The 16,655-nt window shown below is 41.8% G+C and overlaps 1 protein-coding gene across 1 annotated transcript in view; it reads right to left on the bottom strand.

Moving 5' to 3' along the window:
• LOC124606315 (juvenile hormone esterase-like) overlaps positions 1–16,655 on the bottom strand; it is a 129,399-nt gene that overhangs the window by 23,112 nt on the left and 89,632 nt on the right. Inside the window, exon 8 of the mRNA XM_047138298.1 lies at positions 12,155–12,299. Coding sequence (XP_046994254.1) covers positions 12,155–12,299 — 145 coding nt within the window. The remainder of the gene's footprint in view (positions 1–12,154; positions 12,300–16,655) is intronic.

Raw genomic sequence — 16,655 nt, forward strand, 5'->3', positions numbered from 1 at the left:
GTGTGTGTGTGTGTGTGTGTGTGTGTGTGTAATTCTGCTATACTTAATTACTTTCAGTTTTCTTTCTTTAGTTCCAATCCATTGTGTGTGCCCATTACACTGTTTATTTAATTGGAGAGCCAGCAGATCTTCCTCAATTTTACTGATGATGACAACGTTATCAGCAAGTCTTATCACCGATATCATTGCATCCAGTATTTTAAACCCACCCTTGAACCTTTCTTTTATTTTCATCAGTGCTTCTCAATGTATCGTTTGAACAGTAGGCGCGAAAGACTACTTCCTCTCTTACACCATTTATAATCCTAGCACTTCGAACTTAGTCTTCGATCCTTAATTTTCTTACTTGGTTGTTGTACATAATTTGTATTTCCCGTCTTCCCCTATAGCTTACACTGGTTTTCCTGATAGCCTCTCTGGTGTCTTTACATTTCATGAAGCCAACTCATTATCATCTAACAATCGTCCCCATCAGGTCTACAAAAACCATCTAGGTGCTGCATGATTATTGTCAACACTGCTGGCCACAGGATTCACCAAACCTAATACTCATTTGGAGAATGGGACTTTCGTTGTATCCACTATCATCTTGACATTCTATCGACTTCACATATGGAAACTATTCTCAAAACACACACGAGATCAAAGCAGTAGCTTAAGTATTCCCGTGGACTGGCATTTGGTGGGATTTCGCCACTCGCGAATAAATTATTTCACTTTCACCTGATGAAAAATCTCTCACTGTCTATTGATTAGCTAATTCCAGCAAATATGACCAACGGTTTTGAGCTGTGATTTGCCATGAATGTTGCAAGACTGAACCACACTGAGGGAGCGAACTGCGTAGGTGTTCGCAATCCAGCCGTCACTTCTGGTAGACTAACTAAACACGAGAAAACGTTTGTTACGTCAGGCATGTAGCAGCATTGTTAAACAGTGGTATCAGGTCTTAAGGCATTGAATAATTTGTCATAGCTGCCATTATTTATAACAAAGAAAAAATGGAAAGATCGTAATGTCCTGTTGACAGAGACATCGTTATCAGTCGTTCCCAGATTTGTGAGCTGCCTGAATAGCCGTGTCACTTCTCTGTGTACTCAGTGACTATGTTGACTCTGGTCAAAGAAGTGCAGCAACGTCGACTGACGAAACTGAAAAATCTAGATATCGGAGAGAAAGCAGCGCCATTACTCAGCCGCAGTGCACTACTAAAAAGTGATTTCATCTAACAGATAACATACAATTTTATTTTTGTGTTTGATGTAATAGTGTCAGAGATGAGATAAAACGGATGTTATTATTGGTAGAACGTAGTATGGGTTGGTCAATGTAGGGAAAACCAGTTTTCTTTCATAAAAATAAGATAACAGCTACAGTGCCACACACTATTACAGTCGATTTCAGTTACTCTACCCTCACTATATGGTATTAAATCTGTGACCTGTTTTGTTTTGTTACGTCGAACATGCACCAACAACGTATGTACTCAGTATAATACAATATCACATTACACGTTAATCGAAAATAGTCTTAATATTGAACCACTTGAGCAGCTGGATGCGCTTTTGCACTGTTATATATTTCTGTAGTTGTAAAATGCCATTTCATCACATGGGAATTCATAAACAATGCCTTGTCTGTAGTTAATCCATTTCTTAATGTTACCATTTCTTCCTGGTTTGCTTGTCGTGAAAGATACGTAGGAAAGCGTCCGTGAAGTTTATAAACTGTGACTGAGGTACGGAGAGAACTGAGGGTGTTAGGGATGTTCGTGCCTGGATAGTTCACACAGTAAGAGCATTATTCGCTCTGGCTAGTTAGCATCGAATCCCGGTCCGGTACATTGTTTTAATTCTCTAGGTAGATTAAACAGTACACTCTCAACTGCAACGTGAAACATTCATTCCAAGAAGAATTCATTTTATTGTATTTTGAAGTGATGTTTAAAAAACAACGGAATGGGTTAATTGATGAAATACAGCAACCAGCCACTTTCTATGTAACCTTATTCCTCCTAAAATATCTTCCGAGGTTTCAGCCATCTTCAACTAGCGTAATATATTTATATCTTCATCAGTACGGCCTCTTTGTCTATTTTTAGTTAACTGAAATCTTCAGCTTACTTTTATTCTGTAACTTGTAACTTCTTGATTTGCACGAATAACGCACGAGGTATTAGCTTCACTGATGTACTGATTTTTTTTTTTAATCATCACTCTTCTGACTGGTTTGATGGGACCCGACACGAATTCCTCCCATGTAACAACCTTTTTAACTCAGAATAACACTTGCTGCTTCTGTCATCATTTATTTGCTGGATGTATTCCACTTCTGTCTTCCTCTACAGTTTTAACCTCTATAGCTCCCTCTAATATGACATGTACTATCATCCTGTCCCTTCTTCTTGTCAGTATTTTCCATTTATTCCTTTCCTCGTCGATTATGCGGAGACCCTCCTCATTTCTTACCTTATAAGTCCACCTAATTTTTAACATTCTTCTGTAGCATCACATCTCAAATGTTTCGAATCTTTTCCGTTCCGGTTTTCTCACAGTCCATGTTTCACTGTCATGCAATGCTGTACTCCAAAAGTACATCTTCACAAATTTCTACTGTTGCCATAAATGCCCTTTATGCCTGCGCTAGTCCGCTTTTTATGCTCTCCTTGCTCCGACATCATCGGTTATTCTGCTGCCTTGGCAGCAGATTTACTTAATTTTATCTGCTTCATGATCACCAGTCTTGGTGCCAAGTTCCTCACTGTCCTCATGTCTACTACTTCTCAGTACCTTCCTCTTTCTTCTGTTAACTCTCAGTCCATATTATACACTCTTTAGACTGTCCAGTTCATTCAGCAGATACTGTAATTCTTCTTCGTCTTTGATGAGGATTCCAATGTTATCAGCAAATCTTACGAGTAATACCCTTTCACCTTGAATTTTAATTACATTCTTGGAGGTTTCTTTTATTTCCATAATTGCTTCTTCGGTGTATAGACTGAACAATGGGATGAAAGACTACATCCCTGTCTTACGCCCTTTTTAATTCGGGACTTTCTACTTGGTCAGATACAGCACAGCATTCACCATGTGACAGACGGAACTAGATTTAAGGATACCAGTAATATACTCCTACTTTTGTTTGGTGACACACACACATCAGCGGACTTGAGGACGTATAATAAAACTTGCAAGAATATAAAGAGTGCGAATTTATGTAAGCGTAGGCTTCCGCGGCCGTTGTCTTCTTCAATAAAATTCTTCAGGGTATCAGACCGCATCGTCATAATTTTAAAATGCGCCAACGTTTCGGCCAGCGTTGCAGCTAGCCTTCATCAGGGCCTTACGTTAACTGCTAAATGAACACACTTGGTTCCTTAAATAGCTGCACGAGAAAACCGCAGAACCTATCTACAAGAAACTTCAGGGAGATCCGACGGCCAAGGTAATCAATACGACGCAGGCACTGCTCAAGCACTCTAGAATCAACTTCGACAAGGCCAGAAGATTCATCCCGCAAGTGACACAGGCACCAAGGATATATGGTGTACCGAAGGTACACAAAACCGACTTCCCCTTAAGGCCCATAGTAAACAGTATAAATTCGCCGACATACTACCTAGCGAAAGAACTGGCACCTAGGCTCCAACACCTAGTGCATCAAACCGAGTCCTACGTTAAGGATTCCACTCACTTCGTGTCTCTCCTAAAGGAAATGTGTGTTACGGACCAAGATTTGATGGTTAGTTTCGACGTCAAATCCCTATTCACGAATGTCCCAGTGTCAGATACTGTGAACATCCTAGAAGAAAGCGTGGCACCTGATATATGTGAGCTTGTGCGCCACTGTCTGACGACCACCTATTTCAAGTGGAGAGGTCAATTTTATGAACAAACTGACGGTGTAGCTATGGGCTCACCCCTATCGCCTATCGCAGCAGAAATTTTCATGGAGGCATTTGAGGAAACAGCCCTCCAGTCCGCACCATTACGTCCAAATTGTTGGCTTCGCTATGTCGATGATACTTTCGTCATCTGGCCTCACGGAGAAGAGGAGTTACAGAACTTCCACAAGCACCTTAACCAACAGCATAGGAAAATTCAGTTTACAATGGAAACAGAGAAGAATGGGGTGCCGCCTTTTCTCGACGTGGAAGTTTATCGAAAACCTGATGGTAAACTTGGCCACAAAGTGTACCGGAAACCAACCAATACGGACAGGTACCTTCACGTCTCCTCCCACCATCACCCCACGCAGAAGAAGTCCGCCCTCCACACGCTAACGAAGAGAGCGTACAGGATAAGCGACGAAGAACATCTGAAGACAGAACTTGAACGCCTCAGGTCCATCTTCAGAACTAATGGCTATGGGAAGCAGATGATACACAGCACCATGTCGACAAGGGAGAAGACTAATAGGGAAGAGGAGATGGAGGCACAGAGCATTGCTGTGTTACCATATGTACAAGGGGTCACCGAACGTATTGGCAAAATTATACGAAAAGCCGACATCAAACCAATTTTCCGAAGCAGAAACAAAATATCAGACATGCTCGGCTCTACCAAGGATGCAGTCGACAAACTACACACAGCTGGCGTGTATGAAATTGGTTGTGCGTGTGGATTAGTCTACATAGGTGAGACGGGACGTCCGATTAGCACAAGGCTCTCGGAACATGAAAGATATATCCGCCTGAAACAACACACTAAGTCAGCAGTGGCGGAACACCGAGACGAGTGCGGGAAACCAATATTTTTTCAAGAAGCCCGCGTCCTGGCGAAACAGCCTCTCACTTTCAAAAGAAAGATTAGAGAGGCGATAGAAATAGCCAAAAGACCCGCCAACATGAATAGAGAGGACGGGTACAAGCTTCCGAGGTCTTGGCTGCCAGCAATAGCAGGGCTACGGAGAGGCGGCAGAGCCGTGGCGGCCCATGCAGACACGCGGAGAGCCGCAGTAGTGGTCGCGAGCACACAAAGCAATGGCACGCCGCAGCCGGCTTCTGGACAGCATGGAAACAGTGTGACGTCACAGCCATCACCTGTTCGCTATTCGTCCGTCTCCTCCAATGGGGTGGATTAATATAAAGACCAATAGAAAACAGCTATTTCAGCCAATGACAGATAATAAAGGAAACACCAATAAAGCATACCTTTCACCCCTCCTCCTCCTCCTTTTACAGCCAATCAAGTAACGACACGGTTTTCTCGTGCAGCTATTTAAGGAACCAAGTGTGTTCATTTAGCAGTTAACGTAAGGCCCTGATGAAGGCTAGCTGCAACGCTGGCCGAAACGTTGGCGCATTTTAAAATTATGACGATGCGGTCTGATACCCTGAAGAATTTCATTGAAGTGCGAATTTAGTCACGCAGCAGTTAGAGAATGGACGTCTTACAGGGGCGATCAATGCTACTACTTTCGCCTCGTTTTTGAAGAGTCGTTAGCAGTCAGTCAGGTAATGCCAATGATTGGTCACGTGGGTGACTATGAAGGGTAACCAAGAAAAATTGACGATGACTGCGTTACGCGCGTGGTTCCCTGTTAGCATGAATTGAAAAGAAAAAAAATTGAGTGACATTCCATGGTTTAATGCAGCCCTTTTGCTCAGTTTCATTACGAAGCTACTTTTACAGAGGACATGGAATGTCCAGTTGACAAACTTTTGTGCCACTGCTCCGCCCCTGTCTTTACTGTATCTGAGATACTTCTCGTTCTGGTATATACATCCTTGATGGCTTGTTAATGTGTAGATATATAATGCACAAATATTAGGCATACTTGATTGCCTTGTTGTTAGAAAATACTGCAATTATTTAACACTATTTGTTACCTGTGGCTGAGTTCGCACATCAGTAGTGTTGTTATGATGATTGATGGTGACTAAGTAAGCTATTAGTTTTATTTTTTACGGCCCCAACCGACGGACGGATGTGAAACACTGCAGAGTGGTTTGCTATTTAAACTGGCACACTGGCATAAGGTCTGGTGATCAGGGACTTAGCGCCACCACCTTTCCTTCCCTGCCGACCAAATACAGGATAGGAATGGGCTTACCACAGCATCGAGTGCCACTGCTCCAGCGTGCATTAGCGACATCGGACACAGAGCAGGGTTAAATTAGATGTTGTACATGCAATAACGTTAGCTGCCCTCACGTACCTGTCCCTTTGGGTGGAAATAGCTCGTGATGCGCAGCCCCCCCCCGCCCCCCCCCCCCCCCCAAACCATGGACCTTGTTGCTGTTGGTGGGGAGGTTTGCGTGCCTCAGCGATGCAGATAGACGTACCGTAAGTGTAACCACAACGGAGGGGAATCTGTTGGGAGGCCAGACAAACGTGTGGTTCCTGAAGAGGGGCAGCAGCCTTTTCAGTAGTTGCAGGGGCAACAGTCTGGATCATTCACTGATCTGGCCTTGTAATACTAACCAAAACGGCCTTGCTGTGCTGGTACTGCGAACTGCTGAAAGCAAGGGGAAAATACAGCCGTAATTTTTCCCGAGGGCATGCAGCTGTACTGTATGGTTAAATGATGATGGCGTCCTCTTGGATAAAATATACCGGAGGTAAAATAGTCCCCCATTCGGGGACTACTCAGGAGGATGCTGTTATCAGGAGAAAGAAAACTGGCGTTCTACGGATTGGAGTGTGGAATGCCAGATCCCTTAATTGGGGATGTAGGTTAGAAAATTAAAAAGGGAAATGGATAGGTTAAAGTTAGATATTATGGGAATTAGTGAAGTTCGATGGCAGGAGCAACAAGACTTATGGTCAGTTGAAAACAGGGTTATAAATACACAATCAAATAGGGGTAATGCAGGAGGAGGTTTAATAATGAATAAAAAAAATAGGAGTGCGGGTAAGCTACTACAAACAGCATAGTGAACGCATCATTTTGACCTAGATAGGAAATTGATGAAAAGTATGATGAGATAAAAGAAATTATTAAGATAGTGAAGGGAGACTGGAATTCGATAATAAGAAAAGGAAGAGAAGGAAGCAAGTAGGTGAATATGGACTGGAGATAAGAAATGAAAGAGGAAGCCGCCTGGTAGAATTTTACACAGAGCATAGCTTAATTATAGCTAACACTTGGTTCAAGAACCATGAAAGAAGGTTGTATACATGGAAGAAGCCTGGAGATACTCGAAGGTATAGATAGATTATGTAATGGTAAGAGAGAGATTTAGGAACCAGGTCATAAACTGTAAGACATTTCCAGGGGCAGATGTGGACTCTGACCACAAATTATTGGTTATGAACTGTAGATTAAAACTGAAGAAACTGCAAAAATGTTGGAATTTACGGAGATGGGACCTGGATAAACTGACTAAACCAGAGGTTGTACAGAGTTTTAGGGAGAGCGTAAGGCAACAATTGGCAGGAATGGGGGAAAGAAATACAGTAGAAGAAGAATGGGTAGCTTTGAGGGATGAAATAGAGATGCGAACAGAGGATCAAGTAGGTAAAAAGACGAGTAGATATCCTTGGATAGCAGAAGAAATATTGAATTTAATTGATGAAAGGAAAAAATATAAAAATTCAGAAAATGAAGCAGGCAAAAACGATAACAACTGTCTCAAAAATGAGATCGACAGGAAGCGCAAAATTGCTATGCAGGGATGGCTAGAGGACAAATGTAAGGATGTGGAGGCTTATCTCACTAGGGGTAATAGAGACACTGCCTATAGGAAACTTTAAGAGACCTTTGGAGAAAAGAGAACCACTTGTAAGAATATCAAGAGCTGAGAAGGGAAAGCAGAAAGGTGGAAGGAGTATATAGAAGGTCTATACAAGGACAATGTACTTGAGGACAATATTATGGAAATGGAAGAGGATGTAGATGAAGATGAAATGGGAGATATGATACTGCGTGAAGAGTTTGACAGAGCACTGAAAGAGCTGAGGCGAAACAAGGCCCCGGGAGTAGACAACATTCCATTAGAACTACTGACGGCTTTGGGAGAGCCAGTCCTGACAAAACTCGACCATTTGGTGAGCAAGATGTGTGAGACAGGCGAAATACCCTCAGACTTCAAGAAGAATATTATGATTCCAATCCCAAAGAAACCAAGTGTTAACAGATGTGAAAATTACCGAACTGTCAGTTTAATAAGTCACGGCTGCAAAAAACTAACGCGAATTCTTTACAGACGAGTGGAAAAACTAGCAAAAGGCGTCCTCGGGGGAAGATCAGTTTGGATTCCGTAGAAATACTGGAACTCGTGAGGCAATACTGACCCTACGACTTATCTTAGAAGATAGAGTAAGGAAAGGCAAACCTCCGTTCCTAGCATTTGTAGACTTAGAGAAAGCTTTTGACAGCGTTGACTGGAATTCTCTCTTTCAAATTCTGAAGGTGGGAGAGGTAAAATACAGGGAGCGGAAGGCTATTTACAATTTGTACAGAAACCAGATGGCAGTTATAAGAGTCGAGGGACATGTAAGGGAAGCAGTGGTTGGGAAGGGAGTGAGACAGGTTTGTAGCCTCTCCCCGATGTTATTCAATAGCAGTAAAGGAAACAAAAGGAAAAATTGGAGTAGGTATTTAAATCCACGGAGAAGAAATAAAAAACTTTGAGGTTCGCCGATGACATTGTAATTCTGTCAGAGACAGCAAAGTACCTGGAAGAGCAGTTGAACGGAACGGAGAGTGTCTTGAAAGGAGGATATAAGATGACTATCAACAAAAGCAAAAAGGGGATAATGGAACAATTAGGTTAGGAAATGAGACGTTTAAAGTAGTAAAGGAGAAAAATAACTGATGATGGTAGAAGTAGAGAGGATATAAAATGTAGACTGGCAATGGCAAGGAAAGCGTTTCTGAATAAGAGAAATTTGTTAACATCGAGTATAGATTTAAGTGTCAGGAAGTGTTTTCTGTAAGTATTTGTATGGAGTGTAGCCATGTATGGAAGTGAAACATGGACGATAAATAGTTTGGACAAGAAGAGAATAGAAGCCTTCGAAATGTGGTGATGCAGAAGAATGCTGAAGATTAGATGGGTAGATCACATAACTAATGAGGAGGTATTGAATAGAAATGGGGAGAAGAGGAGTTTGTGGCACAACTTGACTAGAAGAAGGGATCGGTTGGTAGGACATGTTCTGAGGCGTGAAGGGATCACCAATTTAGTAAAAATCGTAGAGGGAGACAAAGAGATGAATACAGTAAGCAGATTCAGAAAGATGTAGGTTGCAGTAGGTACTGGGAGATGAAGAAGCTTGCACAGGATAGAGTAGCATGGAGAGCTGCATCAAACCAGTCTCAGGACTGAAGACCACAACAACAACAACAACAAAACAGCGCAGTTCCCTGCCCCTCCCCCACGAACCCCCCCCCCCCCCCCCCAACACTCTCTGCCACAACACACGACGATGCAGCATTGGCAGGCTCCCTGTCTTGCACTGCATGCGGAGAGGCGTGATCAGCAGTAGCGCACATCTATGCAACGTGCTATCGAAGTAGCTGTAGATTCCACAGTTTACTTTATGCAACACATTTAATACTTATTTAACATGCTTTATGTTCACTTATGTAAACAAAGGTGTCCCAGCCCCTGTTCCACAGTCTACGTGATCGACTTTTCTTGTTTCTGAAGTAGCCTGTGTTCTTTATCAGGGTTAACGCTATCTCTATCCTAGATATCATGGAAATAGATTCAGCCATTTAGTCGTACTAATGTAACAGACAGTTACCTTCGCATTTATAATCTTAGTATATGTACGCTTCATGCATCATTAGACACAACTCTATTCGGCAGTCATCTTACACAAACACTTAATAAGGCATGCCCTTGCCAGATTTTCAGAAATTGCGAATTGTTCAGCAAGTAAGTCTCCATTTACCTATACAATCAGTCAATGGATAACCGTCGAAGCTACTTCATTTCTCATTTATCTTGCCAATCCCCTTCATAGAGCCCTTCCCATAGAAACATTACATTTCCCCAGCCTTTTTAGGCCATATTCTTCAGCTCACTTTCTCGACATATTCGTGTTATGGTAGACGTTACTTTCCAGTTGTATCTACGATTTTCCACTTTATTCTCATATGGCTATTATCTTGTTATAGCTTTATCATCTTATCCCAGAAATGTTATTACTTCCGTTCCATAATTTGATTTTAAGTCTGAGAATTCTTTTGCAATATATCTTCTTCAAAACTCACGTCTTTGTTTCAGGTGTTCTGAAATGTTCAACAACTTTACTGTAGATATTGTGTGACATCTTTTATCGTTTTTGAGGACCAAAACGCAGAATTCAGTTTATGTATTGCAGATTTATTCTGCCTGGTTACGTCGTTTGGGCATACGACAGGCATATGCCCCTAATGTCTTAGTTATTCTCAAATACTCAAAACGTATCCAGGCTGTAGTCCTCTATGTTCCAATGTCCAGGTCGTACTCCATATTTTATCGTTTTTGAAAATATCGGATTTTCCTTATATTCATTATTTTGCCTCATATTTAACAAACTTGTTTGTTCCAAGAAAAACGGATCAATAAAAGCATCATCGACAAGAGGAAGAGTATACAGGTTACAGTCTTGTGAATTATTTTCTCTGGTTACCACGTTTTCTTCCTGATGCATTAAAAGCTTGAGTTACATGTAGAATTGAAGAGAGTTTCTACCATATTGTGGCATAATGGCTTGTGTCTGCTATTTGTGATTAAAGTTTGCTCCATATTTTCACTAAGATAATATGATTGTATTTCTTATTTCCACGTTGCCATTTGACCAAAAAAATTCCTTGTGCCGCACCAAAACTGATTTTGTGGAAGTGTGTCTCTGTTCTTTTGCAGCTCAGCAAAAATAAAGTATCTAGTATTCCTCCGTTCTTTTCTCTAAAAGATTTTGTGATGTCAATTTCGTAACGAAAATATGTGTACGTATCCTAAGGACGGAAAATTTATATGGTGGCATGGACGTTTATCAGAGCGAAGTCCCCAACTAACGCCGTCCTATTTCTTGCCTTGGGAAGCTTAGAAGACAGATTATAAATCATGAAAACTTGGCAAAGTTATTAGAGAAGAGGACGCAAAAGTATCAAGTGACATGCCATAGTGGCCATTCGAAAACTTCTAATAATTTTGTAGAAATGTTACGTAGGCACTGGTATTTATCGTGAAATAAAGATAATGGTTATTTCGTACTACATTATGCCAGTAATAGCTATAGACATCACGTAGTATAATTACATCATACTAAGGATAAAGAAATCGCGTGTGTTTATTCACATGTTTTTCCTTTGTAAATACAGGGTAACAATTATTGAACTATAAGAAAAGAACTTAAATTAGTTACTAAATACGGCGTGCACACACTTTATTCAACATGTAAACGCCACTACAGATATTCAGAATTAAGTTATGACATCTCCAATATGTCTGCCATCATTGGCGATGATGTGGCGCAGACGAATAGCGAAATTATACATAACCCGATAAAGTGTCGAAACATCGATGACCTCCTGAATGGTTGTTTTCAGCTCAGCAATGGTTTTGAGGCTATTGCTGTACATCTCGTCTTTAACATATCCCCACAAAAAGGAGTCGAACGTATTCGGATCCGGAGAACACGGTGGCCAATCGAGGCTTATGCCAGTGTCGTTTGGGTACCCAGAGCCACAATGCGGCCCCAAAAGTGCTCCTCCAGGACATCAAACACTCTCCTGCTTCGATGGGGTCGAGCACCGTCTTGCATGAACCACATATTGTCGAAATCAGTGTCACTTTGGATAATGGGGATGAAATCATCATCCAAAAATTTCACGTACCGCTCGTTAGTCACCGTGCCATCAAGGAATATCGCACCGATTGTTCCGTGACTGGACATTTCACACCACACAGTCATCTGTCGATGGTGAAGAGACTTCTCGATCGGAAAATGCGGATTCTCAGTCCCCAAAATGCGCCAATTTTGCTTATTGACGAACCTGTTCAAATGAAACCAAACCATACATGCGCATACTTAAAAAATCCTATATCCCCCGGGCCATCCGTGCAGTTTGGACGTCCTAAAGCAAACCGTTCAGAAGTTATGACGATTTTGTTTCATATAGTTCAATAATTGTCACCTTGTATTTGATAATGTTAAGGGCTTCGCTGATTCTAGGCATGCGTATAACATCGGAAAATCCTCCGTCATTCTCTTACCTATATTTACGTCGCCAATTGCATATATATCTGACATACTATATTTTCCTCTGTACGAAAAGAGATAGTAATAAATAGCTTGTGTATCGTTGTACCTCCTAATGGACTCGTCTGTTTTCCATGTAAATATACCATCACTGATCATCTGAAAAAAAAAAGAAAACAGTATCATTTATTGAATGAAGTAGCTGTTTTTGATAATGAAACAGTTGTATTGAGGAATTCTGCTCATGAATGACTGTGAGAACTTGGCAAGACACACAAATTTCCATGCACGATAGTGTCCTATGAAACCACTCCTCTCGTGACACGTTATTTTGTCTTGATACGCCGATAAGGTTTGCTGTAAAATGGTAAGAATTGTAGTCCCGTGAAGTTCTCACCGTACTTACCACTCCACCAGTGGAATGAGCACAGCTAGAAAAAATTGATTGTTGCATTAAAACGACGCTTCTGGTGTCGGTAGTTCTGTACCTGTTTACTGTATCGATGGAGATGTCTGACTGACCGAAGGTAGATGCACCAAAAAATGATCTACTGTCTCATTCAGCTTTTAGTGTAAAAAGTGGTACAGAGGCTGAAATTAACTGCAAATTGAGGCTCCAGAAACTTAAACAAACAAAGGCGTTTCAGACAGGGAAAGATGTCCGGTCTCCGATAAGTACTACACTGTAAGACAAAAAAACGACGCACTAGAATGATTTATCAGATTAAGATGGAAATCAATAGATGTGATGTATATGTACATACAAACAAATGATTAAAATTCCAGAAAAATAGGATGATTTATTCGAGAGAAAGAGCTTTACAAGATTATTTACCAAATCAATAACACGTTGGTTCACCTCTGTCCCTTATGAAAGCAGTTATTCGACTTGGCATTGACTGACAGAGTTGTTGGTTGTCCTCCTGAGGGATTTCGAGCCCAATTCTGTCCACCTGGCTCGTTATATCGTCAAAATTCCGAGTTGGCTGGAGGGGGCGGGGGGGAGAGCTACCCATAATACTGCAAACTTCTCAACTGGGGAGAGGTCCAGCAACCTTGCTGACCGAGGTAGGTTTTTGGCAAATACGAAGACAAGCGGTATACACTCTCGTTGTGTGCGGGCTGGCTTCACATTGCTGAAATGTAAAGCGAGGATGGCTTGCCGTGAAGGGGAACAAGCCGGGGCGTAGAATATAATCGACGTATCGCTGTGCTGTAATGGTGCCAGGATAGCAACCAAAGGCGTCCCGCTAAGAAATGAACTGGTATCCAGACCACCACACCTGGCTGTCGGGTCGTAGAGTTTATGGCGGTCTTCAGTCAGGTTGGTATCCCACCGCTATCAGGAACGTGGTCTAGGGGTAGCGTCTTTGATTCATAATCAAAACGTCTTCAGTCCCGGGTTCGATCTCCGCCACTGCCTAAATTATGATAAATAATCAGCATTGGTGGCCGAAGACTTCCGGTATAAGAAGTCAGCCTCATTCTGCCAACGGCCTTGTCAAAGAGGGCGGATAGAGGTTCAGGGCACTCTCTTGTCCTAGGGGTGGGAAATTGCCCCTAAACGCGGAAGAATCAGCAATGATCAACGACATGAGGATGCAGAAGGCAATGGAAACCACTGCATTAAAGACACGTAACGTGTATCCACAGGACATGTGGCCTGTATTTGAAGAAGTGTCATGATGATCTCTCCATTGGCAAAAGATTCCGGAGTAGTCCCCCATTCGGATCTCCGGAAGGGGACTGCCAAGGGGGAGGTTACCATGAGAAAAAGATTGAATAATCTACGAAAGGATAACGTTCTACGAGTCGGGGCGTGGAATGTCAGAAGCTTGAACGTGGTAGGGAAACTAGAAAATCTAAAAAGGGAAATGCAAAGGCTCAGTCTAGATACAGTAGGGGTCAGTGAAGTGAAGTGGAAGGAAGACAAGGATTTCTGGTCAGATGAGTATCGGGTAATATCAACAGCAGCAGAAAATGGTATAACAGGTGTAGGATTCGTTATGAGTAGGAAGGTAGGGCAGAGGGTGTGTTACTGTGAACAGTTTAGTGACCGGGTTGTTCTAATCAGAATCGGCAGCAGACCAACACCGACAACGATAGTTCAGGTATACACGCCGACGTCGCAAGCTGAAGATGAACAGATAGATAAAGTGTATGAGGATATTGAAAGGATAATGCAGTATATAAAGGGGGACGAAAATCTAATAGTCATGGGCGACTGGAATGCAGTTGTAGGGGAAGGAGTAGAAGAAAAGGTTATAGGAGAATATGGGCTTGGGACAAGGAATGAAAGAGGAGAAAGACTAATTGAGTTCTGTAACAAGTTTCAGCTAGTAATAGCGAATACCCTGTTCAAGAATCACAAGAGGAGGAGGTATACTTGGAAAAGGCCGGGAGATACGGGAAGATTTCAATTAGATTACATCATGGTCAGACAGAGATTCCGAAATCAGATACTGGATTGTAAGGCGTACCCAGGAGCAGAGATAGATCACAATATAGTAGTGATGAAGAGTAGGCTGAAGTTCAAGACATTAGTCAGGAAGAATCAGTACGCAAAGAAGTGGTATACGGAAGTACTAAGGAATGACGAGATACGTTTGAAGTTCTCTAACGCTATAGATACAGCAATAAGGAATAGCGCAGAAGGCAGTACAGTTGAAGAGGAATGGACATTTCTAAAAAGGGCCATCACAGAAGTTGGGAAGGAAAACATAGGTACAAAGAAGGTAGCTGCGAAGAAACCATGGGTAACAGAAGAAATACTTCAGTTGATTGATGAAAGGAGGAAGTACAAACATGTTCCGGGAAAATCAGGAATACAGAAATACAAGTCGCTGAGGAATGAAATAAATAGGAAGTGCAGGGAAGCTAAGACGAAATGGCTGCAGCAAAAATGTGAAGACATCGAAAAAGATATGATTGTCGGAAGGACAGACTCAGCATACAGGAAAGTCAAAACAACCTTTGGTGACATTAAAAGCAACGGTGGTAAGATTAAGAGTGCAACGGGAATTCCACTGTTAAATGCAGAGGAGAGAGCAGATAGGTGGAAAGAATACATTGAAAGCCTCTATGAGGGTGAAGATTTGTCTGATGTGATAGAAGAAGAAACAGGAGTCGATTTAGAAGAGATAGGAGATCCAGTATTAGAATCGGAATTTAAAAGAGCCTTGGAGGACTTACGGTCAAATAAGGCAGAAGGGATAGATAATATTCCATCAGAATTTCTAAAATCATTGGGGGAAGTGGCAACAAAACGACTATTCACGTTGGTGTGTAGAATATATGAGTCTGGCGATATACCATCTGACTTTCGGAAAAGCATCATCCACACAATTCCGAAGACGGCAAGAGCTGACAAGTGCGAGAATTACCGCACAATCAGCTTAACAGCTCATGCATCGAAGCTGCTTACAAGAATAATATACAGAAGAATGGAAAAGAAAATTGAGAATGCGCTAGGTGACGATCAGTTTGGCTTTAGGAAAAGTAAAGGGACGAGAGAGGCAATTCTGACGTTACGGCTAATAATGGAAGCAGGCTAAAGAAAAATCAAGACACTTTCATAGGATTTGTCCCCCTGGAAAAAGCATTCGACAATATAAAATGGTGCAAGCTATTCGAGATTCTGAAAAAAGTAGGGGTAAGCTATAGGGAGAGACGGGTCATATACAATATGTATAACAACCAAGAGGGAATAATAAGAGTGGACGATCAAGAACGAAGTGCTCGTATTAAGAAGGGTGTAAGACAAGGCTGTAGCCTTTCGCCCCTACTCTTCAATCTGTACATCGAGGAAGCAATGATGGAAATATAAGAAAGGTTCAGGAGTGGAATTAAAATACAAGGTGAAAGGATATCAATGATATGATTCGCTGATGACATTGCGATCATGAGTGAAAGTTAAAGAAGAGTTACATGATCTGCTGAACGGAATGAACAGTCTAATGAGTACACAGTATGGTTTGAGAGTAAATCGGAGAAAGACGAAGGTAATGAGAAGTTGTAGAAACGAGAACAGTGAGAAACTTAACATCAGGATTGATGGTCACGAAGTCAATGAAGTTAAGGAATTCTGCTACCTAGGCAGTAAAATAACCAATGACAGACGGAGCAAAGAGGACATCAAAAGCAGACTCGCTATGGCAAAAAAGGCATTTCTGGCCAAGAGAAGTGTACTAATATCAAATACCGGCCTTAATTTGAGGATGAAATGTCTGAGGATGTACGTCTGGAGTACAGCATTGTATTGTAGTGAAACATGGATTGTGGGAAAACCGGAACAGAAGAGAATCGAAGCATTTGAGATGTGGTGCTATAGACGAATGTTGAAAATTAGGTGGACTGATAAGGTAAGGAATGTGGAGGTTCTACGCAGAATCGGAGAGGAAAGGAATATGTGGAGAACACTGATAAGGAGAAGGGACAGGATGATAGGACATCTGCTAAGACATGAGGGAATGACTTCCGTGGTACTAGAGGGAGCGTTAGAGGTCAAAAACTGTA

The sequence above is a fragment of the Schistocerca americana genome, chromosome 3 (genome assembly GCF_021461395.2).
Source record: "Schistocerca americana isolate TAMUIC-IGC-003095 chromosome 3, iqSchAmer2.1, whole genome shotgun sequence".
NCBI classification, from domain to species: Eukaryota; Metazoa; Arthropoda; class Insecta; order Orthoptera; family Acrididae; genus Schistocerca; species Schistocerca americana.